This window comes from Oreochromis niloticus, linkage group LG5, assembly GCF_001858045.2.
Source record: "Oreochromis niloticus isolate F11D_XX linkage group LG5, O_niloticus_UMD_NMBU, whole genome shotgun sequence".
In the NCBI taxonomy this organism is placed as follows: Eukaryota; Metazoa; Chordata; class Actinopteri; order Cichliformes; family Cichlidae; genus Oreochromis; species Oreochromis niloticus.
Genome location: NC_031970.2, coordinates 22815506 through 22839882, shown reverse-complemented (window position 1 = coordinate 22839882; position 24377 = coordinate 22815506). Strand labels below are relative to the sequence as shown.

General features: G+C 41.4%; 4 protein-coding genes across 7 annotated transcripts; all 4 read right to left on the bottom strand.

The window, feature by feature from the left end:
* Positions 1 to 402: 402 nt before the first annotated feature.
* si:dkey-197j19.6 (neural Wiskott-Aldrich syndrome protein) lies at positions 403 to 7403 on the bottom strand. 3 transcript variants are annotated; one of them, XM_005469534.4, is made up of 9 exons: positions 6570 to 7403; positions 2609 to 2755; positions 2300 to 2386; positions 2130 to 2205; positions 1967 to 2039; positions 1788 to 1872; positions 1528 to 1681; positions 1181 to 1413; positions 403 to 1098 (listed from the first exon to the last, which is right to left on the bottom strand). In XM_005469534.4, exons 1-9 carry the CDS (start codon positions 6666 to 6668, stop codon positions 958 to 960), a joined length of 1095 nt encoding a protein of 364 aa, XP_005469591.1. In that variant the 5' UTR covers positions 6669 to 7403; the 3' UTR covers positions 403 to 957. The 3 variants fall into 3 exon arrangements, with proteins under 3 accessions (XP_005469591.1, XP_019214458.1, XP_025763096.1); XM_019358913.2 differs by having other exon boundaries at positions 6575 to 6648; XM_025907311.1 differs by lacking the exon at positions 6570 to 7403 and adding an exon at positions 4296 to 5146.
* A 396-nt stretch (positions 7404 to 7799) lies between these two features.
* LOC100696070 (MAP kinase-activated protein kinase 2) lies at positions 7800 to 12883 on the bottom strand. Of its 2 annotated transcripts, XM_003441453.5 has the most exons (11): positions 12481 to 12883; positions 12111 to 12366; positions 10909 to 11048; positions 10080 to 10144; positions 9913 to 9992; positions 9528 to 9654; positions 9275 to 9350; positions 9029 to 9153; positions 8435 to 8520; positions 8276 to 8356; positions 7800 to 8186 (listed from the first exon to the last, which is right to left on the bottom strand). In XM_003441453.5, exons 1-11 carry the CDS (start codon positions 12495 to 12497, stop codon positions 7950 to 7952), a joined length of 1290 nt encoding a protein of 429 aa, XP_003441501.2. In that variant the 5' UTR covers positions 12498 to 12883; the 3' UTR covers positions 7800 to 7949. The 2 variants fall into 2 exon arrangements, with proteins under 2 accessions (XP_003441501.2, XP_005469592.1); XM_005469535.4 differs by lacking the exons at positions 12111 to 12366; positions 12481 to 12883 and adding an exon at positions 11145 to 11231 and having other exon boundaries at positions 7915 to 8186.
* Positions 12884 to 13184: 301 nt separating this feature from the next.
* Positions 13185 to 20194, bottom strand: uroc1 (urocanate hydratase 1). Its single transcript, XM_003441452.4, has 19 exons — positions 19953 to 20194; positions 19311 to 19441; positions 18195 to 18288; positions 18029 to 18088; positions 17818 to 17946; positions 17670 to 17731; positions 17514 to 17580; positions 17252 to 17395; positions 17058 to 17146; positions 16393 to 16455; positions 16087 to 16266; positions 15894 to 15991; positions 15734 to 15806; positions 15395 to 15584; positions 15170 to 15268; positions 14975 to 15074; positions 13943 to 14024; positions 13753 to 13852; positions 13185 to 13656 (listed from the first exon to the last, which is right to left on the bottom strand). The coding sequence occupies exons 1-19, from the start codon at positions 20076 to 20078 to the stop codon at positions 13516 to 13518; spliced, it is 2028 nt and encodes a 675-aa protein (XP_003441500.1). The 5' UTR covers positions 20079 to 20194; the 3' UTR covers positions 13185 to 13515.
* A 595-nt stretch (positions 20195 to 20789) lies between these two features.
* Positions 20790 to 24347, bottom strand: chchd4b (coiled-coil-helix-coiled-coil-helix domain containing 4b). Its single transcript, XM_003441291.5, has 3 exons — positions 24092 to 24347; positions 22193 to 22291; positions 20790 to 22112 (listed from the first exon to the last, which is right to left on the bottom strand). Exons 1-3 carry the CDS (start codon positions 24111 to 24113, stop codon positions 21790 to 21792), a joined length of 444 nt encoding a protein of 147 aa, XP_003441339.1. The 5' UTR covers positions 24114 to 24347; the 3' UTR covers positions 20790 to 21789.
* Positions 24348 to 24377: the final 30 nt, after the last annotated feature.

Genomic DNA, 24377 nt, shown 5'->3' with positions numbered 1-24377 from the left:
CATTTCATTTTCTTCTTTTGAGATTTAGAAATATAATATCACGGGTGGCCATTAGAAACACCGCTTCACGTTGGTTTAAATATCTATTTGCATGAGGTCATTTCCAAATCTCCTTTTTTTAACACTGTTCCACAAATAGCACATGAACAGCTTGAGCAGCATTGTTAACTCTAAAACATCTAAAACAAAAAGTTAACATCACTGAAAAAAACAGAGGGGGTTTTACCTTTGCGATTGACTGAATTACTTACCACACTCACCTGTTTGTTGACTTTGACCTTGGCCTTTACACTGTTTATGTCTGGATAAATAAAGTCAGATTTTACTGAATTGTAAGCAAACTGAAAGCAGGCAGTGCTGTTATAGTACAGGAGAACAGAGCTTCCATATCTTGTCTATAATGCATGCTTCACTTTGTTTATTCTTTAGGTTCCACCGTGGGTGTACATTAAAGCACATTCTTTAAAAAATACATAAAACATTACACCCCACAGAAATCAGAATATTTAAAAACATAAACATTACAGTCATGACAAATGTTTTACAGAAGACAAGTAAAACATACACTTTCAGCTCCAGAAAAGAAACTAAAGCAAAAGAGTAGTTAAAAATTCATCTGTTTCTTCATTTATCTTTATATTACTGTAGGCTACATTTAAGGAAGCTGGGATTTACTTTGGGAAGTGAAAATCTGGCCCTTTGTTATCTATTTTAGTGACATCTATGACTCTAAACTAAGACTTAGCATACTGTACTGACATGATGGCATTTTAGATTTTTTAAAAATGCACAATGTGGCTTTTCATTTTACCACATGGGCCTTATGGCAATTTAATCCTACCACTGCCTTGTTTGACGATCAAAGCCAAAAAGCCGCATCTATAACTACACACTCACAGACATCTATAACTACATTTACAGTACAAGCTGACTTCCAAGATCTCTTAAAGGAGTCCGTCATTGGTTAGTATTAGGATTAGTAGTAGTAGGTTCTCCATCTTCGCTGTTGCTTCGCTGAAGCATCCGTTTTTCTTTGAACGCTTCTCTCAGTGCAGCCAGGATTAAGTCACCTGTCTCTGTTGATTTTCGGGAGCCAGCCTAACAGCACAAAACAAAAAAGTTCATTCAGCCCACCCACTGTGTACAAGTATGGATGCTCAATGAGATCTTTTCCTCTTACATTTTTGAAACTTGCACTCTTTCTGATCCTCTCTGTAGGTGCTGGCGGAGGGGGAGGTGGAGGGAAAGGAATCGGAGTGTTTGTCTGACTCTTGTCCACCGTGTCCATGTCCCTTGGTGTTTGTTGAAAAGTGTTGCTGTCTTTGATGGAAGGGACTGGTGGCAACGGGCCCTTCTTCAGACTGAGAGACATGGAAGCCCCTGCAGATCTTGGCAGTGTCTGAGAGATTGGGCCTGTGTGCATATGACAGAACACTGTCTTAAAAAAATATAAACAATTGTATTTTTCCTGAAAATAAAACGTAAATAAATAGAGCACATACTAATAAACTTATCGGGATATAGTACCTCTGCTTCTCAGCTCTCTCTGCACAGCCTTCAGCCCTCCAAACTTGCTGATGATGCAGTCAACAGCTTCGGCAATGTCTTTGCCTTTCAGGTCTTCTTCAGTGAGTTTGGCCTGCATCAACAGTCTCCTCATAGCCGGGTCGAGATCCTTAAACTTCACCAAGCAGACATAACAGGGAGTGATTTATCATGCTATTATTAATGACTAATAACAGCTTAACAGTTACCCCATTAACATTTCACTGTAGAGTTTGACATACAGGACTTGAGGCTGGAGGAGCTGCCGTGGAAGATGTGTCCATAGGGAGATCTTTCTCCTCATTCAAACTGTCCAATGGTTCAATTCTAAAGAGAACAAAAAAAAACACAAAACTGTGGACCACCTCTTTAACGCTCTTTCCTTCACTCTAAAGACACGAAGTGGTGCTATCTTTCTTACCCCAAATCATCAGCAGGCAGTTCCCTCGTTGAACTGCCCACTGCTGTCATTTCAATCATGCTGGTCATCTTTTCTGTAAATATAAAGGTAGTGTTAAAATATGAGACAGGGCTGAGCCTATGAGAGCATTTATACATGTAGATGTGTTTGTTATTATTCTAACCACAAGCAGCCTCCACGGTATGATGAAACTCCTCTGCCTCATTCTCATTTGCAAAGTTGACGCCTACCTGGTAGTCCTGCGAAAACACAGCAAATCTACCCAAATCCAACCTAAAAGTGGCACTCTGATAATCAAAAGGCACGCACCGATGCCCAAACAGGATCACTTACATCTGCGGGGAAAGTATGGAAGAAAGCACGTGCTGCAGTGTACTTGAATGGAATGTACATTTCCTGCTCCCACAGTAACTTGGCACGCTGTGTTTCAGAATGAGAGGAGTTGTTAGAGTTACACGAGGAAAAGCACAGGCGCACCCATCAGGATGAGCCTTCCTATTGTTGCTGAAGGAAACCTCAAAGTAGAGGAAACTCTTCAAGCTGCCCCGTGCTATGCCATGCTGGAAGCAGCCTGCACGTTTCAGCATATGTGCCAGTTTGAGTGGGTGGAGTGACTGTGAGCAGTAATGATGTTCTTCTTACCTTGACGCAGTATAGGCGCAGGAAATAGGAATGCATGGACGAATCCTCAATGAGACACACCACACCGCATTCTAAGCGACTCCAGCTTGGCCTCTCCCCTGGGGTACTTTCGGCCTGTAGTATCTGTGCTACTGTAGATTTGATCAGCTGAAATAGACAGTAGTGGTGCAAAGTGCATCAATATATGATGTGCAATTTAATAAGTTACAAGGCACAGGCATGTTTATGTTGGTGTTAAATTTTAGAAAATGCCAATTTAATGCAACTTCCTGGTGTCTTTGTGTAAATGTCTCTTCAGTAATTATCTTGTGCAGTTAGCTTTGGTTTGTTTTTCTGATATTTTGCATTAACCCTGTCCTTAAGACACTGTGCGCCCGTCCTCCTACACAATCACTTCTTTAATGAGTAACATCCGATTTTAAAAAAAGAAATCATTTGCTTTCGAAACCAGCTCACGTTTCCTGACTGACAGTAACCCTTTGAGTCATTCTAGTTTCATTTTACAGCTGCTTCTCAGAGAGACTGATGACCTCTTTTCCATTTAACTTCTTTCTGTTGCTTCAATTAGGTAATAGTGGACTACTTTTAAGTAAACCTGTAGTTTAACTACATTTTGTAATATCTTTCTGGTTTGTTCAACTACATTCAATTTTGAATCACAATTTCGTGGTTATTCAAGTAGAGTAGCTTTTTAAAAAAAATAGTTTTTGTACACTGAAATGACGAGACGTGCAGAGGAGGGATGGTGGAAATATTAGACAAAGGATGCCAAAGATAGAGCTGCCATGCAGGAGGGAAAAAGGAAGCTCTCAGAGATGCACTGAGCACTTCTTCACTCCACTGACCTCTTTTCACGGCCCACGTGTTTATGTTACCACTGCAGCATGTCATTGCCTTTTTGTCCTCTCTCTCCCATAGTCTGTGTTTTGTCCTGCCTCCCTACAATCTCTTTTCTTTTCTCTTCTCTTTCCCCTCAACCCCCAGCTGGTCATGACAGATGGCTTTCCCTCTCTGAGCCTGGTTCTGCTGGAGGTTTCTTTCTGTCAAAAGTACATTTTTTTCTTCTCCATGTTGCAAAATGCTTGCTCATATGGGGTTGCTTGATTTGTGGGGTTTTCTCCAATACTGCAGGGTCTTTACTTTACAATTTAAAGCACCCTGAGGCAACTGTTGTTGTGATTTGGGGCAATATAAATACACCTGAACTGAACTGAATACTGTAATATAATGTAATTTGACCTGCCTCACACCTCTCTTCCTCTAACCCTGCAAAGGCCCAGGCAATGTATACATCAGGCAGATAACCATACACACTTGACTTATGTGTAGTGCATGTGAAAAGTGGTGGAAGCTGCTCACTGTCTGCAGAATGCAAAATCCAAACCTCAGCCCTATAGATTTACCACTGCCTTAGGCAAAGCCATGACAATGATTACAGCCACTAATAGAACATTTGTTTTTATTTGAGAGCTAATGCACTTGAGTAGAGACTTTTTCTTCTTTCAGCTCATCACCACAGCTGATCTAGCATTCTCCTCATCTGTCACAACAACCCTCTGCATGTCCTTCTTCACTACATCCATGAAACTTCTCTACAGTCTTTCTCTTTTCTTCCTGCCTATCAGCTCCACTGTCTACTGTCTCTCCTGTGCATGTGTCCAAACCATCTCTGCCTTGTTTCTCTAACCTTTTCTCCATTCTGGTCACTCCCAATGAAAGTTTAAGCATCTTCAGCTCTGCCACCTTCATCTCCACTTCCTGTGTTTTTGTTAGTTCCGCTTTCTCCACACCGCACATAATAGCGGGTCTAAGTACCATATTGTAAACCTTTCTTTGCACTGTTAGCTATCCTGCTGTCACAAATCCCCCCCGCCCCCCGACGTTCGTCTCCACCCACTCTACCCTGCCTGCACTCTTTATTCTTCTTAAGCAGGGACTAATCAGCATGTTTTTCCTTTTCTTTTAATGAAACCAAACCTGGAACCTTGCACTTTTCCAGTGGCATTTAATGTTTCAGTTCATGTATATTAGAGTTTCTGTCGATTTTTGTTGTCATTTGAATGTTTTAGCATTATAAATTGTTATAACTGTCTTTCGTTGTGGTGGAGGCGTGTGGGTTTGGCTCAGCGACAGGGGAGGGGTGGAGCACGGGCTAGGCATTGTATAATTATGTCTCTCGTACTTGTGCAGTAGTACACTTGGGCCAGGTGTGTGGAATGAGCATGGACGGGCAGTTGGTGTGGTCGTGTTAGCAGGTGAGTGAACGTGACGTTGTTTGGAAAGACAATTTTACTGTGAAAGCAAACACAAGTAATAAAGGAAGAAAGCACCATAAAAGAACCATCTGTACGTGTCTCAGGGAACCCACAATGGCAGTGACATGCTGCATCATAAATTGCTGTCAGTAGTTTGTACTTCAAACTGCATTTTCAAAGCAGCTTTTTCTCACCACAGGCAAGTCAGCCTCATCCATACCACATAAAACATGGAATAACAAGACTGCGGACTATAGGAGATTCATCAAGATATCTAATGTTCTCTGTTGTGCTGATGACACAGTTACATCTGTCTAGAACAGGGGTGGGCAATCTCAGTCCACGAGGGCCGGTGTCCCTGCAGGTTTTAGATCTCACCTTGGGTCAACACACCTGAATCACACGATTAGTTCGTTACCAGGCCTCTGGAGAACTGCAGGACATGTTGAGGAGCTAATTTAGCCATTTAAATCAGCTGTGTTGGTTCGAGGACACATCTAAAACCTACAGGGACACCGGCCCTCATGGACTGAGATTGCCCACCCCTGGTCTAGAATGTGTTAGTCAGGCTATACTGACCCTTCTTGATCTGGATGTGTTTTCTTCACATTACAGATATTCAGTTTAACATAATTCAGTTTTATCTACTAAGTGCCAGCGTACAACAACAGGCGCAATGCAGTGTGTGTGCATATAAACACAGGATACCATACAAGAACTTTATAGTGCCCTAAAAAGGGGTCATTAACCATTTACACTCCACTATAAAGGATGTATTTGTGAACTCTGGAAGTTAACCCTAGAATTTTGTTGGAGGATATAAAAGAATGTATTTTTTTCACTTTTGTGATTTTTTTTCTCCATTTAGTATTTTTATGTTGCCAATCAAACGGCCATCTATGGCTGCACCATGAAGACGATGTCTTTCCTATCAGTGTCTCTGTTCTGGGTCTGCTCTGTCTTTTTTCCCAAATTGTTTCTTGTTGGTAGTGATAATGTCAGTGTAACGTAATTAACTGGGAGAGCCTGTTTGTGCATAGCCCAATTTGATCTACACCAGTGAGAGCAGGTACAGTGCCTCTGTGTTTCGCAACAGGAACCTCTACTCTCTAAGCAAAAGAAAACAGAGGGAAGGGAACAAATACACCACAGAATTTAAAATTTCATTAAATAACTGTCTAAAGCCCTAACACTGAAAAAATTTAAAAATGCCTCATTTATTTACTGCGGAGTGGAATTTAAATAACATTTAAATATTGTGGTTGATGCTCCGGCAACACAACGGTGCTAGACAAAACAACCATCTGAGACTGCGGATGACAAGATTAGGCTAAATGTAAAACTAAAACAGCTCTAACACATGGCCCATTCATACACCAGGCTCCTTCTGATAGCAGCAGATGATAACATGAAAACAAGTGTGAGCATGAAATGATTCACAGAGGCATACATCATAGTACATCGAGCTACTACAGTAATATTATCATCATGTAGAATTTAACAGATGGCGGGAATGTGTTTTACCCTCTTAACACACATTCAGTTTTCTCAGCCTTGTTATTTATTTTTCCATCATATTTTACAGCATTTATGAATAAATGTATCAAATAAATGTAACAAATAAACACCAAACATTTTAAATCGGCTGCTAATCTGATTAAAACGAGTATATTTCAGCTGTTTTCAGAGACATTAATGAAGTGTACCTTACACTGTGGCTCCAGCAGACTGATGAGGACGCCTTTCTCACGGATCGTCAGGAGGTCACTTATAACCTGACTTCCAGTAATCAGGGACAAGGCCATCACAGAAACTCCTGTTTTCCTCGCCTTACCTGAACCGTCTTAATCTCGCCTTTCCTCCCGTTCCAGATGCGTCCAGTGGACCTGTCCTGAACACACCGCTTCCTGATCCTAACCATAGTTTGAATGCTAACGTTTCCATTACAGCATCTCATCATGCAAATTTATGGACGCTTTGTATCCACTCAGTTTTGAGTAACCAAATGATCGAGGGTGCATACTCAAAGGTCATTCGTACAATCGTCAGTGAAACAAAAGTGTACTTATTAATCATATGTAGGATGAAGTGTAAATAAAGTTGTTTTTAAGGAAAACAGTTCCCTGTTCTGGTTGGGATACAACGTTTTAAGACAAACACACTACTAAACACCTACATTCATATATTTGCTTAAGTTCTGTACCCAAGGAAATTATTTTACTTTCCCTGAATATTTACATTTCCATGTTGCTTTAAATCCATGAACGTTCCAGTGGAAAATATTGACTCATTTTCTCCCACTGCATGAGATCAGGGTTTCACATAGAAATCCCAAAAGAAGGCTTTAAAATCTGACATTGTTAAAGACTCGGTTACAAAGCAAATAAAGTAGTTAGTATAATTATAAGCACATCTTCTCTCATGGTTTTGTATACATGACACATCCAAGTTTGTTTGCCACACTTGAATTAGAGAGCTTGTGTTTTGGTTTTGCACACTTTAGAGTGAAAAAGTGAACAACATTTATCTTGACGCCAAGTACAACAGGAAACACTAACGGTTTGGTAAAGGAAGACATTTCAAGCACATGGAAATGTTTTCCAAGATTAATAATGAGCAAGAACCATGTTAACACCTTCATATCGCAAGGTTTATTAGTCCCTTGACAGCACAGTGACATAACCACGTAAAGAGTAGTGACTTGTAAAGAGGAATTACTAGTTGTATGTTATCTTGCCTAACTATCTTTTATGGCTTCCATATATCGTCTTTCATTGGTTACAGCGAGGAAAATCAGTTCCTAATGCTTATACAAAGTCTCTGAGCTTAATACTTTTTCTTGTTTTACTCACAATCAGAATAAATTGAAAGTTTCCAAGTATCTTCGAGATCTGTATAAAATGAGCTGCCATGTAAAATGTGACAGGACACCAATGTAAAAGATAAAAAACAACATTTTATTTCACTTTAAGTAGTAAGAGTTAAAAATAAATGGGATTCTTTAAAGTGAGTGCAGGAACACAAAGAACGAGTAAAATACAACAATTGATATGTGGATGGAAAATGTTGCTACTCTGGTTTTAATGCTACTTTTCTTCCGTGATCATGTTACCATGTTCTTCAGAAAACAATACTTCTCTCTGACTGTTACACACTCCTGATCCATCTCCATCCCCTCTGTCAGCTTCCTCTACGCCGTCAGCTCCCGGAGGAACGGGCCTCTTGCGTCTCTTCAGCAGAGGGTTGTTGGATGTATCCAAGTCTTTGATCTTCACCTGGTCGTAGTCGACGCGCATCGTGGCCAGGGCACTGGTCATTTCCTCCTGTTGGAAGACACAGTTTGTGCTTTAAATCTGAGCTAATGCTCTACTGCCATCTTGTGGCCAGATTCTGAAGTAAATACAATTCTCACCTTTACATCTTCCCATAGTTCCTTGTCCTCTGTCAAAACCTGAGAGGTGTACAAAGGTGTTTGAGGGACCACCATGGATTGCTGTTAAATAAAAACATTCACATCAGCGTGTGCACTGGGAGAAAACACAGAGGTGAATGGGCACAGGTGTTAACTCACACTAATCCAAGGATGGTTCATGAACTGTCCAATCGTCATCCTCTCGCTGGGGTCTGTCTTCAGTAACTGAATGATGAGCTGTTTGGCTGCAGGTAACATTAAGAAACACAGTCAAGCAATCCAACAGGGCAACGTGCATGTGGAATAGAGATATTTTTATGGGTTTATCTCAGATGTTATGTTGCAAAAGCTCCAAAGCTCTGAGAAGTGTTATGTTCTCAATTCTTCAGTGATTGGAATCGAAAACTAATGTAAAAGAACAACAACAAAAAAATCCTCTTCACTCAAGAGAACAAAAAGATACACACAGACAACACCATGGGAAGTTTAAACATACAGAGATCTAGTGTGGCAAACCATGAGGTTCCTATTACTGTCAGCGGAAAGTTTACGCAGGTCATTTCCACTCTCTCTGTTAAGCACATGATTATGTTGTTAGAGCGTGCGAGGATTAAAGTGAGGCTGGACGCTGAAGCGCCGTGGCACAGTAATTTACACTGTGTGGACCAATAGCATATTCATTTAGAGCCTCTCTCTACTTGCATTTTATTTCACAGCAGTGCAAGTATTGTTTAGTTATTCTGTTAGTCTGACCTTCCTCAGAAACGTCTGCCCACTCTGGGTTCGGAAACTCATATTGGCCCAACCTGATCCTCTGTTTCATGCCTGGAGAGATGGCCTGGCTTGTGTTTGAGTAGAATGGAGGAAACCCACAGAGTCTAGAAAAGAGAAGAGAAGAGAAGAGAAGAGAAGACAGCTTTACACTTTCTTAATTTGGCACTATGCAGAATTGATTTTTAGTCATTAGTATAGCTAATTAGAGAGGCACAAGATACTCACAGGATGTACATGATTACACCCAAAGACCACATGTCACATGATTTGTCGTATTTCTCTGGCCCAAGCACTTCTGGCGCTGAAAGGGCAAACAGTTACAACACGATAATGTGTGCAGAGTCACAAAAAACATGTCAATCATATGCAGACACACATGGAGACAGTAATAAATAAAATAAAACAAATTTTGACTCTAATACTGCCAAATACGCAGTGCACCTGAAACTCCTGCTATCACATTTCACTGGACACTCACCAACATAATACGGAGTGTAACACGGAGTTTGCAGGGAGTTGTGCAGCGTCATCTCCTTAGCAAAGCCAAAGTCAGTCAGCTTTAGAGTAGCGTTGCTCTCTTTAGTTGTGTAGAGCAAGTTTTCAGGCTGTGGAGAGAATAACAAACAAGGAAAAACTCTTTAATCCGACTGCGTTTTATAAAATCTTTTCTTTTCTTTTCTTTTCTTTCTTTTATTAACTGTGTAAATGACTTCCAGGGCACAGCGTACTGCTGCATCTCACTGATACACACACAGTGGCCTTTTTCAATGCATCAACTTTACACTAAAGTTTTAATGTAATGTTGCATATTTTAACCACACTTGCGGTCTTCAGCAGCTTCTGAAAGAACAGCGGTACAGTACCTTTACATCTCTGTGAGCAATGTCCATGTGGTGGAGGTATTCTATGGCCATGCCAATGTCATGCATGATCTCCGACACCTCTGATTGGAGGATATGAGAGACATGGTAGCACAGATTGCAATGCAGAAACCATTAAATGAAACTGTTAAAGGTGAACTCTAACCCACCTCTCTCTGTGAAAGCCTGGTCCCCTCTGGCCTGAATGCGACTGAACAGTTCCCCTCCCTCCATGCTGAGACAAGATTAACATAGAGATCAGAACTGGGGCAGTGAGGGTACTCTTGGCAAATGACCACAGCTGTCCGCTGCAATCACGGTTTTATAACAAAGCAAGTCATTGTGCCCGACTATTAACTGCTCAGACGGGTGCAGTCTGAGCAGGTTTTTATTTGACCACCATTTCTTAGACTTGTGTGCATTCAATTATTATTATTAGTTATTTATATTTATTTTATTACATTAGTCTGAGGCAATGGAGGGAAACAGTGTACACAAACTGGTGTACCCTTTGAATGACAATAAAATAGCTATTCTATTCTATTCTATTCTATTCTATTCTCAAATCTTATGAATCATGTGCTGATTATTGATTGATTGGATATGATTATCACTATGTTTTTCCTCTGTTCTTCTTTTGTTGCGTCCACTTTGAGTTTTAGTTTAACTGTTTTCACAAGTTAAAATTTAACACGAAGCAAAATAACAATATAAATAATACAAATGCTCACATTTTTTAATTTTGGCTGTTTGTACGAATAATCACACTCAAACCACCTCTTCAGTGAAGTTATAATGAGTTTTCAAAATTCTGGAGTGTTTAAAACACCATTGATTAATCAGTGAAATGAGAAAATTATTAGTTACAATATTTACTTTGAAAAGTCTGTTGGTTAAATCAGATTCACAAACTGTTCTCCAATATCTGTAAAAGCCATTTTTAAGCAACGGCTTTTGCTTAAAGGTGCCAAAAAACAGTGTGATGCTGTTCATTCTCACCATTCCATAACAATGAGGAGACATTTCTTCCCATGGTGCATGTTCTCATAGAGGCTGAGTATCCGTACGATGTGGGGACCTCCGGACGCTCGCCAGTGCAGCTCGACCTCCCGTCGGGCTTTGGGAGTGTCGTAGAGAATCTGTTGAATGTGACAAAATGTTTTAAACATTATAATGAAATGCTTCAAAATGCAAATCAGTGTTCAAGGCAGGCAAAATTAAAGGCATTAAATTACTGCTGTTTGCTGAGCAGTTATTCCAGAAGGAGCAATAAAAGTCAGGATTTTAAAGCCGCACTCAGCACACATGCTGTATCTTTAAAGGTACACTGCAAGAGAGAGAGAGAGGGGCTGAGGAGGGTATCCTGTTTTTCCATTACATGTACACGCCAGACCAAATCCCAACAGCTGTGACAATGCAAGCTGAGTGCTGAAGGAGGAAGACATCACATCAACATACATTGCCACTCACACAATACCACTTATTTCATCACCTCCAAAGAAAAGACGTGGAGGAACTGGAGTGACTGCCCTTCCTGCCTAATTCCATAAGGCTTTCCTGCAATCCCATAGCCAGCTGTTTATTTAATTAACACCAGTTCCTTGGGAGTTGCATCAGGAATGACATCCGACGTGAAAACCTGCCAAATCAAACATGAGGAGCAACCCAATCTGGCGACAGCCTTGTGAATAAGAGAGCAGCTGAAAGTAGCTTTAGAGCTGCATTTCTCCCAACACATAAGCTTTTGTGGGCTCAACATTTCTGCGTGGATGAGGGAAAAATGCGGGATTTCTTTTTTTTCCTTTTTATATGTCAGAGACACGGGTACAAAGTTTTAACAGAGAAGCTCATTGTCCACATAACAACATCACAACACAGTAAAAACTGTGCAGCAGCATCCCAGACAGCATACAACAGCGTGTGAGACACAACTACTGTCTGGGTAGTTCAAAAAGCAAATCTGCTTCAGGTTACTCCTCCATCCATCCCTGGTTCATGTGTATCATATGATATATCATTCAAAGAAATTTGAAGTTTACATTAAATCCTGAAGATAAAACGACATTAGGATATTTGCACAGATTTCCAGTCACCATTACACGGTGCAGACCACAGCAACTGTGGGGAGATGAATAATTGATGGCTGTTCTCTTTCTTTCCAGCGACAACAACAAAATAAAGCGGCAGACACAGTGACAAACCTTGAGCGCACATTTCTCTCCTGTTTTCTTGCAGTAACACTCCAGTACTTTGCCATTGATTCCCAGGCCAAGGACCTGAGATGTTATTTTGTAGTCATCGGTCACCGCGTTTCTCCTGAACTCCAGTTTGAAGTAAGCAGGTGGCTGGAGGTCAGTCAGGCCGCTGCCCAAGTTGGAGTCGCTGTTGGTCGCTGTCCCGTGCTGCGCGGTAATAGGATTTACCGACTGCTCCTCCTGGTAATGATCCATTTTTTCTCTAAAAGCCGACGGTGGCGCAGAAAAGAAAATGTCACCAGGCTCTGCCGCATAAAATACCCAGTGTCATCTTAGCTCATCCACATATATCCAGACGACTTTCTTGCTTACTTACAACACGTCACGATCCATTCTTTTTATGGCTGAAGAAAAAAAATGAGGCAATCTAAAATTAAAAAAAAAAAAAATCCTCGATGTGCAGAAAAGGGAGGGGAATGCGCACCGTTATACTGTCACGGACTTTAAACGAGTTCAGAAATTGGCTGGGTAAATATGTAGACGTTAAAAAAACACAACAAGTGGGGGTTAAAATCTCGGCAAAAAATCTGGTACCTTTGCCTGGTCCTCATCACTGGTATCTGCCTCTTCCTGCAAGGCACACCAACCTCTCCAATTCCCTTACGTCAGCGCGACGAGGCTCAAATTCATGGACCATTCACAGTTTTCTTAAAGGAACAATCCCGCGTTAAGACGCAGGATCTCAGCAGACAGAGCAAAAGACCAGAAATGACTGTAGTAAGTACGCGACCATTCGCCCTGGAGAGTGTAACAAAACGGAACTCGGATCCTCAAAAATGAAATGTGATCCAATTAGAAAGAAGTTGGCTCCCATATATATATATATATATATATATATATATATATATATATATATATATATATATATATATATATACATATATATATATATATATAATATTGTGTTTTTATGTGCTATCAGCTGTGACCAACTTGGCCTTGGCTCAAACATCAGTTGTTTAACTCTTACTGCGGAGAACTGCAGCTTTTCTTACTTTACATCCTGTATGGCATATGAAATATAGGACTTGACATTTTAATTACTTGATATTATTAGCAGGTTCAGTACACACAAATAACACAGGTTTTATAATGTATACAGGTTCGAAAATAAAGAATACATGCATTCAAAATATATGAAACACCGAAGCAACCTGATAGTTTTGTTTTTAAAATTGCCACTGTATATAGATTTATTACCTACTGCAGTACTGACAGACATTTTGCAGGCTTTCTGCATATTGAGATGTCTTTGTGGTATGGATGCCAATAGTCTGTTATGTAAAATTTGAACAGATGGATAAGTTTTGTGGCTGGTTTTTAACACAGCCTGGTGGTTTTGCCCTGCTGTTTAGCCCTGCAGGGCACGATCCAGCACATGCTCGTCCTGCACAGGAAAGGGCATGGTGACAAGCAACTGCCTGTTCTCCTCCATGGTGCGCTGGATGGTCTCGTAAGCGTTTGAATTTCCAGACCAACAGCGACGAGCCACCTGCAAAACACAGAAACACACAGATAGCAGCCGGACAATTATCGTCTGCAGACCGTGAAGTGAGGCTGTAAGCTGCTTCTCATTCAACTATCTCACCCCATTGGAGACATCCCAGTTGAGCATCAGACGGGCACGCTTTGCTGCCTCCTCTGAGCCGTCCAGCACCAAACCAAATCCTCCATTAATGACTTCACCCCTGTAAATGGGAGGCAGTTATAATCACCCTGATTTAAATTTGTATTAATCCATAAATATTGCTTTGGCGAACTGTTGTAGTCAGACTTACCAGCCAACACCACCTCCATTGTGCAGGGCTACCCATGTGGCACCTCTGAATGCATCACCAACAAAGTTCTGAACTGCCATGTCTGCAACAGGTACACGCTGTGAACTGTGACTTGACTTTTTTATTACTGCTCAAGTATTTATGGATTATATGAATGTGGAAATACAAGAACGATGAGAATATGAAAAAAGGCTTTATGTCACCAAAGTTATACGTTTGTCGGCCAAGCCACAACTTTCAGCCACAACAGTTTTCATATCAGCAGTAGTCATGGAGATTCAGTTTTCTTTTTTTTAAAGACACAATTTGGTTTCAGTACATGAAGCAAAGCGCAGAGCATTTTTCTTTGATACTGATTTCCTGCAGAGGCACTGAAACTCTCCAAACCAGTAATGGGCCATATGCTCTGTTATAAAGCTGCATCTGTCACCACAATGTGCTGTCTGGATGTGAGCTTTAAAATATTTTAAAGCCTCCCATTCTTGTATTCAGAATGCCTTTGAGGAACTGACTTGTGTCATGGGACATTTGTGTGTGTCAGGTTGGGTGCAGGCCCCAATGCAGGACTCGGCAGACTTTAACTAAAAAACTCAGCTTTATCAGCCGGCAAGTGGCAGGCCAATAAAACAGGCAGGGCAGAGCTGGAACAAACTACCTAAAATAACTAACACTGCTGGACTGATAGGAGAACACACAACACGAGGGGAGATCACAACAACAAACTAAAGAAAACTAGCGGCTTAAATACACACATGAGGTAATCAGGGGGATGGAACACACCAGGGAACACAAGTGAACAAAATCTGATTAATGAGACTGGGGAAGCAAAACTGAATCTAAAACACAGGAGACAGGGGACTCCAACAAAATAAAGAAGGAAGTAATGCACGCTGAGACTTAATTAATTGATCCGGCCCACTTAAGATGACTTAAGCTCAAAGTGGGCTGTATGTGGCCCATGATGTAAAATGAGTTCAATGTATTAAACTTCAAATTTCAGTTGTATTCAGCTGTAGTGAGTGTACCACGTACCTGCGCAGAAGACAGAACCGTCATACACATTAGAAGTCTCTCTGAAGGGGCTGTCTGTGCCGCTAACGTCATGATGGTCTCTGCTAATAACCACTGGCGCCTGAACAAGAGTAACAACAAAGACACTACTGAGACTACACTCAAAACTGAACATCAAGCCTCATGATCACCTTAGCAGACAGTTTATCCTCTTACTGAAACGTTTCCATCAGCAACAGCCTGGTTGATCGCCAAAGCAATGGAGACTCTTCCTTTCTGGTCAGAGTAAAGGATTCTGGCTTGTGATCCTACAACCTAAACAAACAAACACAAAAAATACATGGAGCATATCAGAATTCTTGTTGTATTATTATTAATTTATTACCTGTGTAATTTAAACTGAAATATCCAGTGGGTGGATCGTTTTAGTAGGGAGCTTACCATTTTATGTTTTCCAGCCTCTCTAATCCAGCGAATGTTGTCATTGTACTGCTGTTTCACTCGTTCAGGTACATTGGCACTCATTTCCTCCAGGACAGTAGCGGCAATGTTGTCAGTTACAGCGAGATCTCGGGCGTTGCCAGATGTGCACACCCAGCGAAATGGCCCAAAGCCCAATGAGAAAATATCCCTGGGTAAAGGCATATGAAATGCGATCACAAATATTGCACACAAGCTTATTCACACATCGCTTTGAAGGGTCTAGTCACAGTCTAGTATGGCATGCTTCACAACACATTTAAACTTAGTGAAGTTTAGTTCATTCACAAGGTTTCTCACCCCATGATGTGCTGCACATAAGAAGGGTAACGGAACTCTGTTGCTCCTCCACCAACTTTTTGAACTTCTGCACCTGTAAATCAAAAGACAATATTCCTCGTTATTAGTCTATAATTAACTGCATGATAATGGAGTTCTCTGTGTGTGTTAAATTACCTACCAGCTCTTTGGGCCTCCAGGAGGAAAGCATTACCGTAGTCCCAGAAGTGCATGCCTGCATCAGCTAGCTTGTTGATAGCCTTTATTTGTCTTCGGAGGCTGTGATAGCATTTAAAACACATTTCTTCAGCTTAATAGAGAGACATATAAAATAATAACACAAGAGCTTTGTTAAGCTCTGTGATTAATTTAACCTTTCTTGGACCACGTTGCGGAAACGGTCAGGGTCAGTAGACATGAGCTGGTTGGCCTGTTGGAAACTGAGCTGGACTGGATAGTAACCACCATTATACGGGTTGTGAAGCGAGGTCTGGTCTGAACCCAGATCTACCAGGAGCTCGCCTGTCCTCTCAAACTCCAGCAGGATTCTCTCCCTGTTTAGAAAGAGCAGACTATGACTAAGACCTCAAGAGCACAACAACAACAAAAACTGGCTCCTTCACTGCAGCTGCAGCTGTAGACCTGGGTTTTATAGTGTAAAGTTATCCTGTCTGACTCACCACAAGTCTACAACATTGCCATGGTATCCCAGACTTAGGGGAGTCTTGGCGCTCTTAGCCTCTCTGTAAGAAACAAAGTAGTAATTAGTAACTTTCACAGCTGAGCGATTTACCTGTGGCCTTTCCTGTGGAATCATTCTAACATTGGATCACCATGCTACTTGTATGTTTACGGGGTTTGTTGTAATGTATGAAACATTTTACCACCTCTAATCCACACAAGGTTAAAAGTATACATACAGGCGCAAACACTCCCACTGATATTTGGTTAAATGTTCCTTCGTTGAGCAAAGTCTCAACAAAGAGAACATGCTCGAGTGAATCCTGCAAGCTAGTACAGGCAGTCAGCTGGATATGCACTGTTTCATGCATAACCAGTCTCCTTACATCAAAAACCAAACACACCTTCCCAACTTGAGTCTATCTAAGGGCCAACTTTTCAATCTCTGCCCCTCATATGTTAGAGCTGCTGCTGCCCACCATCCACTTTGTAGGGGATATGTACTCATCATCCTACAGTTTCAGTATTAACACATTTAGGGATAACAACAAGCTCAGACTCTGTCAAACCTTTAATATATTTTTCTGATGCAGTAAATCATTTCAAACGAGAGCAGTCTGACTGAACCTTTGATAAAGACTTTTAATCTAATGTTTTCAGTTACCTTATGCGTTTAATGCACTGATCCAAGCTGCTAGTGACCTCCATTAGCCAACCCTGTTCATGTCTCTTTCTCAGAGGAGCCTCATCCACCTAAACACAAATCAAATTCACACAGTCACATTGACTTTACACAGTACTTCCTCTGTTGTTGCTTAGTCATCAGAGTTAATGGGAAATGACTTGAAACCAGCTGACCTCTGCAATCACACCGACGCAGCCGGCAATGACGGCAGCTTTAGCCTGAGCGCCACTCATCCCTCCCAAGCCAGAGGTCACAAACACACGCCCCCTCAGATCACCAGAACCCAGATACCTCCGGCCAGCATTCAGTACCGTCAGCTGCAAAAAAGGACCACTAATGCAAATCCAAAACAGGCACTACAGCATGCATTATTACATTTTTCTGTGAGGGACTTTCAAACTGTGTTGTGTGCATCTGTTTGTAATTATTACAAACCATAGTTCCATGAACAATCCCTTGAGGCCCAATGTAACAGTAGCTGCCTGCCGTCATTTGACCGTACCTGAAAATGCACAGCAAAGAGCAAAGAGACCACACTTGGCATCGCCAGACAAAAAAAGCAAGTAGCTATAATGGATCTTGAGGACTTACATTGATACACCCATGGCAAACATCTTCTCATACTGATCTCTGGAGGAGTAATTTGGAATAACCTGATGGAAGCAAAAGAAAAACATGTGAATGCGTCACTTATCTCTTCATATGACATTAGTGAGCCAAATGCCTGATGCGCCGTTACCATGCCGTTGGTGATGATGGCGCGAGGTGAGGAAGGCAGACTGGGGAAAAGACCCATGGGGTGACCGCTGTACATAACCAGAGTTTGTTCCTCTGTCATTTCGCTCAGGTAATGCATCACGAGGCGGAACTGCACCCACACAAATGCAAAACTTAAAAGGTATACACTCTGATCAGAGACAGGCAAACGATCATGTTAACTCAGGCCATACCTGGGCCCAGTTACTGAACACCTGTCCGTTCCCTCCATAGGTGACAAGCTCTTGAGGAAACTGAAGGATAAAGAATGAATTCTTTGTTATTCAAATCAAACACATAAATTATACAGAAAACCTAACATTTTATTCAATAGGCTTAGCCTTGTTAAGCTGTGCTTACCTGAGCAACTGCTGGATCCAGGTTGTTCATGATCATTAGCATCATAGCGGCTGCTTGACGTGTGCGGCATGGGTACTGATCTATGGGGTAAGCTCTTAGGAAGCAGAAGGAAATTCATGTTACTTGTAAAATGGGGAAAAAAAATCAAAATACCACCTAAAAAGTTAAAATGCAGTTTAAATATAAGATATATTTATATTATAGTGGTCTTTCAGTTTCATACTGTTATAGTCTTTGTGGTTTTTTAAATCTTTTCTTCCTCTTTGTTTTCTCTGTTCTACCTGTTCTGCCTAAAGATTCCAATGACTGTAATTCTGAGCACCTCTTTTAAATCTTTATATAAAAAATATGTCCATCCATCCATCTTCATCCGCTTTATCCGAGGCCGGGTCGCGGGGGCAGCAGCCTAAGCAGAGAAGCCCAGACCTCCCTCTCCCCAGCCACCTCCTCCAGCTTATCCGGGGGAACACCAAGGCGTTCCCAGGCCAGCCGAGAGATATAATCTCTCCAGCGTGTCCTGGGTCTGCCCCGGGGCCTCCTCCCGGTGGGACATGCCCGGAACACCTCACCCAGGAGGCGCCCAGGAGGCATCCTTGTCAGATGCCCGAACCACCTCAACTGGCTCCTTTCGATGTGGAGGAGCAGCGGCTCTACTCCGAGCCCCTCCCGGATGGCCGAACTTCTCACCCTATCTCTAAGGGAGAGGCCAGCCACCCTTCGGAGGAAGCTCATTTCTGCCGCTTGTATCCGCGATCTCGTTCTTTCGGTCACTACCCACAGCTCGTGGCCATAGGTGAGGGTAGGGACGTAGATCGACCGGTAAATTGAGAGCTTCGCTTTTACACTCAGCTCCCTCTTCACCACGACGGACCGGTGCAGCATCCGCATCAAAATATGTAAAAGATGTAAATGCACGCCCACACTGGTAAGTGCCTGTACAACTCAGCCCATATATCAGCAGGTTAATAGATTTTAAAAGTATTACAAAGTGCAACTGTTTGCCTTCTATTAGTTGTAACACTCACAGAAAGATTCTTCAGTGTTAAATATCTGGCTAAATAGAATAGAAATGTTGGCATCAGAATTCCCTCTCAGGCTGTCCTCGGTGAGCCTCACCTCATCCGTAATGTGGGACAGAAGCGGTACATGTATATGTGCCCATACTGCCGCAGCTCTTGAGCAAATTCCGATGCGAGCGTTGCGTGATGGGAGGGGGGGAAATAACGCAGGGCATTTCTCAGCGCCAGCTAGAGGAAAGAGGCATTTAGAGGACGTTAGTCAAGAAAAGTAAATGTTCAGAAGACATGATTAGATCTCTTACTGCTCCCCGGTCTTCTCGTGTAACTTATTAAGCTCTCTGTGTTTTTCTCCAAATTATTCACTCACTTAGTGGGGGACCTTTGAGAATAATCAATTTTTAGGAAAGGGCATGATCCAGGGGAGGTGATGCAATAGGACAGAGGACACAAATGCACTTTCCCATCAGACACATTTAGAGAAGAACAAGTATGTGACATGATAGTGCAGCTCTGTTTGGACAATGTCCAAAAGTTTCTTGTGCACAAATTGTAATGTCACCGCCTTTAATTACGCTCACATGTCTTTTAAATCTGAATTATCATCATTAGTGCTTACCATTAACTGAAACAATGAAAAGAACTATGGCAGGATATACCTGTGCTACTCACTGACTCATTTCTTGGTGGTAAAGCTCCTACAAACTGTGCGAGAATATAGTTTTGGAGTCCATTTACTCACCCGCTCCTCTTCTGCGGTGAGGTTGGGAGTCCGAATAGGTGCATGTGGCACATTTGGATCTCTTCCCTGGTTAGGTGGCAGAGGGTCGAGGGGCAAACCGCTGCATATCTCCTTCAAACTAGACATGCTGTATTAGATATTTGCTATGACACACCTGATCAGAAACCTGTAGACAAAGGTAAGACTGGAGCCTGACAGTAGCTCTAACGTGGAGAGAAAGAATTCAAGGGAGGGAGGAACATTTGAGGGCAATCGCTCTTTGGTCATCTTTGCCCTTCACGATGCACCAATGGTACACCGCGACTAGAGGAGGTTGTTTGGTAATTATTGATCCCTCGCGGAGTTTGAAGCAGCACATGCTTGAGTGGACAAACACTTACTGAGACCTCTGGCCCCCTGATGCTTACACAGAGAAGTGTGTGTCACAACTTACCGAAACCCTTTAGACAGCACAGTGACTGTGCAGAATCATTTTCACTTCTACTGCAATTACCCCCCCCCTCGTTCACTGGCACCTATATAAACGTTGCTCTGTACTTAGGCAGTGCCCTACTAACAAAACCACAAGTGCAACTAAATACCGCAGTTTTACTGAGAACAGGAAACTACAGGCACGATGTCAGTTTTCAAAGACTTATTGTTTATGGTTCTTTAACCTGATGTACTGATATATTATCAATACACAATATAATATCTTGTGTTGTACACCAGAATGTTTTTTTGAGCGAAAATTCAACGTCGGTGAGCAAACACATGATGAGTAACATTGTTCATTTTCCCATTGTTAATGATGTAAACCTGCAATATGGTGTGTACAGTCAACAATATCTCACAAACCAGAGATTTGTAATTGATTTTATTATAAAACTTTTAACAATATCCACTTCAAGTCAAGTCAGTCACTCCTGTGCGGCACACACACGGTTCATTTCAGCTTAGATGAGGTAAATTTTTCAGGTCGGGTTATAAAAAAATGCAGTCTTACTGGACAGAGAGTGCCAAGACACAAATGAAGAGCTCAGAAACAAAAACAAGTTGCAGTCATTTCCTTCAGTTCGTGCTTCATACCTCGTAAAGCTGGCAACTGTTTCAATAATGTTACTAACATAAACTTTTTAGACAAATTTGATATAAGTAACATTTGTGTAACAACGTAAAACACAGAAAATTAAGAAAATATACTGTTTACACTCTCTGAACCTGTGATGGTTAATCACACAGCAGACAAATGTTCATCCTGAGACACGAAGAAAAAGAGCCAAACGTATACACACAGTGCACCGTGTGGGTGCAGGAAGCTTGGTCCTTAATTAGCACTCAGCTGAAGATTATTTACAACCATTTTGGATGAGCACAGTGGCAGGATTAAACAACTTCACAAACCCTTTTTTCTTTTGTCCATTAAATCACTTTGCTAACAAAGTTTGTAAATGAAACTGAAATAAATGTTTTGTCTGCTACAGCATGCAAACAGTATCTGTTCTGTTGCCATTTTCCTCTAAGGACAAATCAGAAACCAGTGGAGGGAAATTCTTTAATACTTTTTGATATTAAGGTGGCAGCCTTTGCTTCCATCCAGCCAATCAAATTACTTTAAATTAACTCATAATAATCTGTAATCTGTGCTGCCCGTTTCCTCACTTTGTCTATCCAGCTTCCACACAGCCGAAAGCAAAACAGCCGTTTCTGATCATTTAAATGAGCTATTAAAAAACTACCAATAGTAAAAATAAACTAATGACAAATAATGAAAAATATCTCTGCATTATTTTTGCTCAATTGCTTAATTATTTCATGTATGGATACTGAGCGTCGCTGTTGCTGTAGAGACTCATTATTAGCTCTCTGTGTTGGCCTGTTTGGTATCAGAGTCCTGATCTGAGGCAGACGTTGAGTTTTCATCCAGCGCATCTGTGGATTCAGAGTCTTTTGGGGTCTCGCTGGGTGATTTTTCATCTTCTTGTGGGTAGAGCTCTGGGTAACGCTGCATGCACTCCTGCATAGACCTGAACTGCTCCAGGCAGTCAGAGCCCTTCACCTCCTCCTTACTATAGTGGAAACAGGAGAAGGCGTCCTTAAATTCAGTCCCACAGGGACCACTGGCCATCCCACCCAGGCACGGGCAGTTCCAATTAATCTCCCCATTGGGAAGAATTAAGCCTGGGACAAGAGAGGAGAATACAGAATAAATAACTTGTAATTGTGGGACTTCACCAAAGCTTTTTTTTACTGTTTCTCACCTCTCTCCTCAAATGGGTCATTGGGGTCTTCCTCCACGAGCTCCGCAGTGCTGGGTGCTGCATGATCCTCTTTGGTGACAAAGATGATCGTGTCTTTACCTGTTGTGTGAAATAAAGAGTATTTTAAATAAATCATCAGGAAGGTATCAAAACTTTTTCCTGTCATTGGTTTTTTTTTTGCCATATATAAGTCAAAACATCTCAAAATTTCCACTTAATAAATGGAATTTTTACGAGATAACATGAAATCCCGGCTTACTTATGACTGGCAGTTTCTTGCATCTTTTTCCAGTGGAGGAAACAAGCTTCCACAGGAGATGATTGGTAGAGTTCTTATTTTGTTAACACACTTAAAACAATGCTCAGCAATTCTTAACAGACTCTCTGAAGTGAAGATTTGCTGCTTTCTTTCTTTTTTGTGCTTTGTTTGTTTAATGACTGGTATTTTATACGATTTTCTTTTAATCATTTAACAGCCAATAAAAGATTATTTGAAGTTATCACTCAAAGCACTTCAAACTAAATCCCAGGAATTTTTTCCATGCACTTAAGAGCTTTATCTGGCATTGAGTCTTCTCTTTGGACTGCCGGAGGAAGCCGAAGTATACGAGTAAACCCCACAGACACAGCAAAAACATGAAGACTTGATAAAAGAAAATTCTGAAAGCTATGCAACACTCTTTCCGGATAAGCTGAGAAAATGTCCCCCTCTCTCTGTCTGCCTGTCCTTCTCCCAGTCTGTGATGTGTCTTCTCTGCTATCAGTTATTAAAGTTCCATCAGCATTGTGTTCTTGCACGCTATACAACTAAACTGTTTTCTCTGACACACATCTGTTCCCACAGTACGTGTTTACTGGTTGATATGAATGGGGAGATGTATAAAACAGGCTCAGCGGGACTGCCCTGGCAAGTACTCGCATACACTATTACTCTGTATTGCTTTTACTCCCTTGCAAGTGAATAAACATTAGAGCGAACTGAGATTAAACTGACTTTGATTAAAACAGAGATATGAAGAGGGGTCATTAGATCATAAACGCACCTGAGCTGCCATTTCAGTGAGTGTGCAAAGTTTCCTGCCACTCCGTTAGATGCACAAGCTTGCAATAAGCTAGGTTTCATTTAGTTAAATTCACATGAATTTAATACTGATAAATAGAAAAGGTAGTTATTAGGATTGTTTTTAAATGAAAAAGCAGTTAAGAGCGTTTAACAGTTGTGATTATACACATTTATATAATAAAGAATGTTCTGTTTCCACTTTTAAATGAAACATTTGTATGATGATAATATTATTATTATTATAATGTGTGATTATAAACTCTTATCTCCAAGAACGAGTGTGCACTCTCCCTGCTCTCTGAAACATTAACTAAGGATTAATAAGCCACGTAATCATTGTTTATACATTACAAATTCAGCTGTAGTTCAGAATTTATTATAGGCACTTTTTTCCCCAGTAAATAACTCAACTTAATCTACACCATAGCCAATAAGGGCTGTGTAGTGTAAAGGCATCTTAAAACCACACTTGGTGTGACGAATTACTTAATCTGCTACCAAAACCATGACAGTCCAAATACTTTCACACACACTTTAAACTATAACTAGACTAGAAGTGACTTTCTATGAAAAACGTGCTAATATTACTCACTTTAATAATTACAGTATGTTGCAGGCCTAGTGGACTGCAGCATGTGCTGGTCAAGGTTAAACTCTGACGGCCACAGGTGGCAGGCACTGCTGCCCTCTCAGGATAACTGTCCTAGCTCAGATCCTATGAGGGAGCTTCTTAATCCACCTTATTATTACCCCAAGATTCATTTTTCATTCAGACGCAACTAAACTTTAGAGAGTAGCTTTGCAGAAAAGTTAGCCGGCTATCACAGCATGCTTACCTTCCTGTCTGACCGAGCTCATCTCTTCACGCCGAAGCACATTAACTTCCTCCTCTTGACTCCTTGAAACAGTTGGCAGGTCACTGATAGTTGCGCCTTTTACTGACACACAATGCAACAAAAGCAAATATCACAGCATCACAGGCTTTAATCCATCCTTCGGAAGCTGTTTCACAACTATCCTTGCCAGAAGGAACGTGGTTAATCTTCTTCTCCTGAAGTGTTGCTGGGATCGTTCACGCCACGGTGCGCGTTGCTGCCCCCTGGAGTTCGTAAAAGAAATATC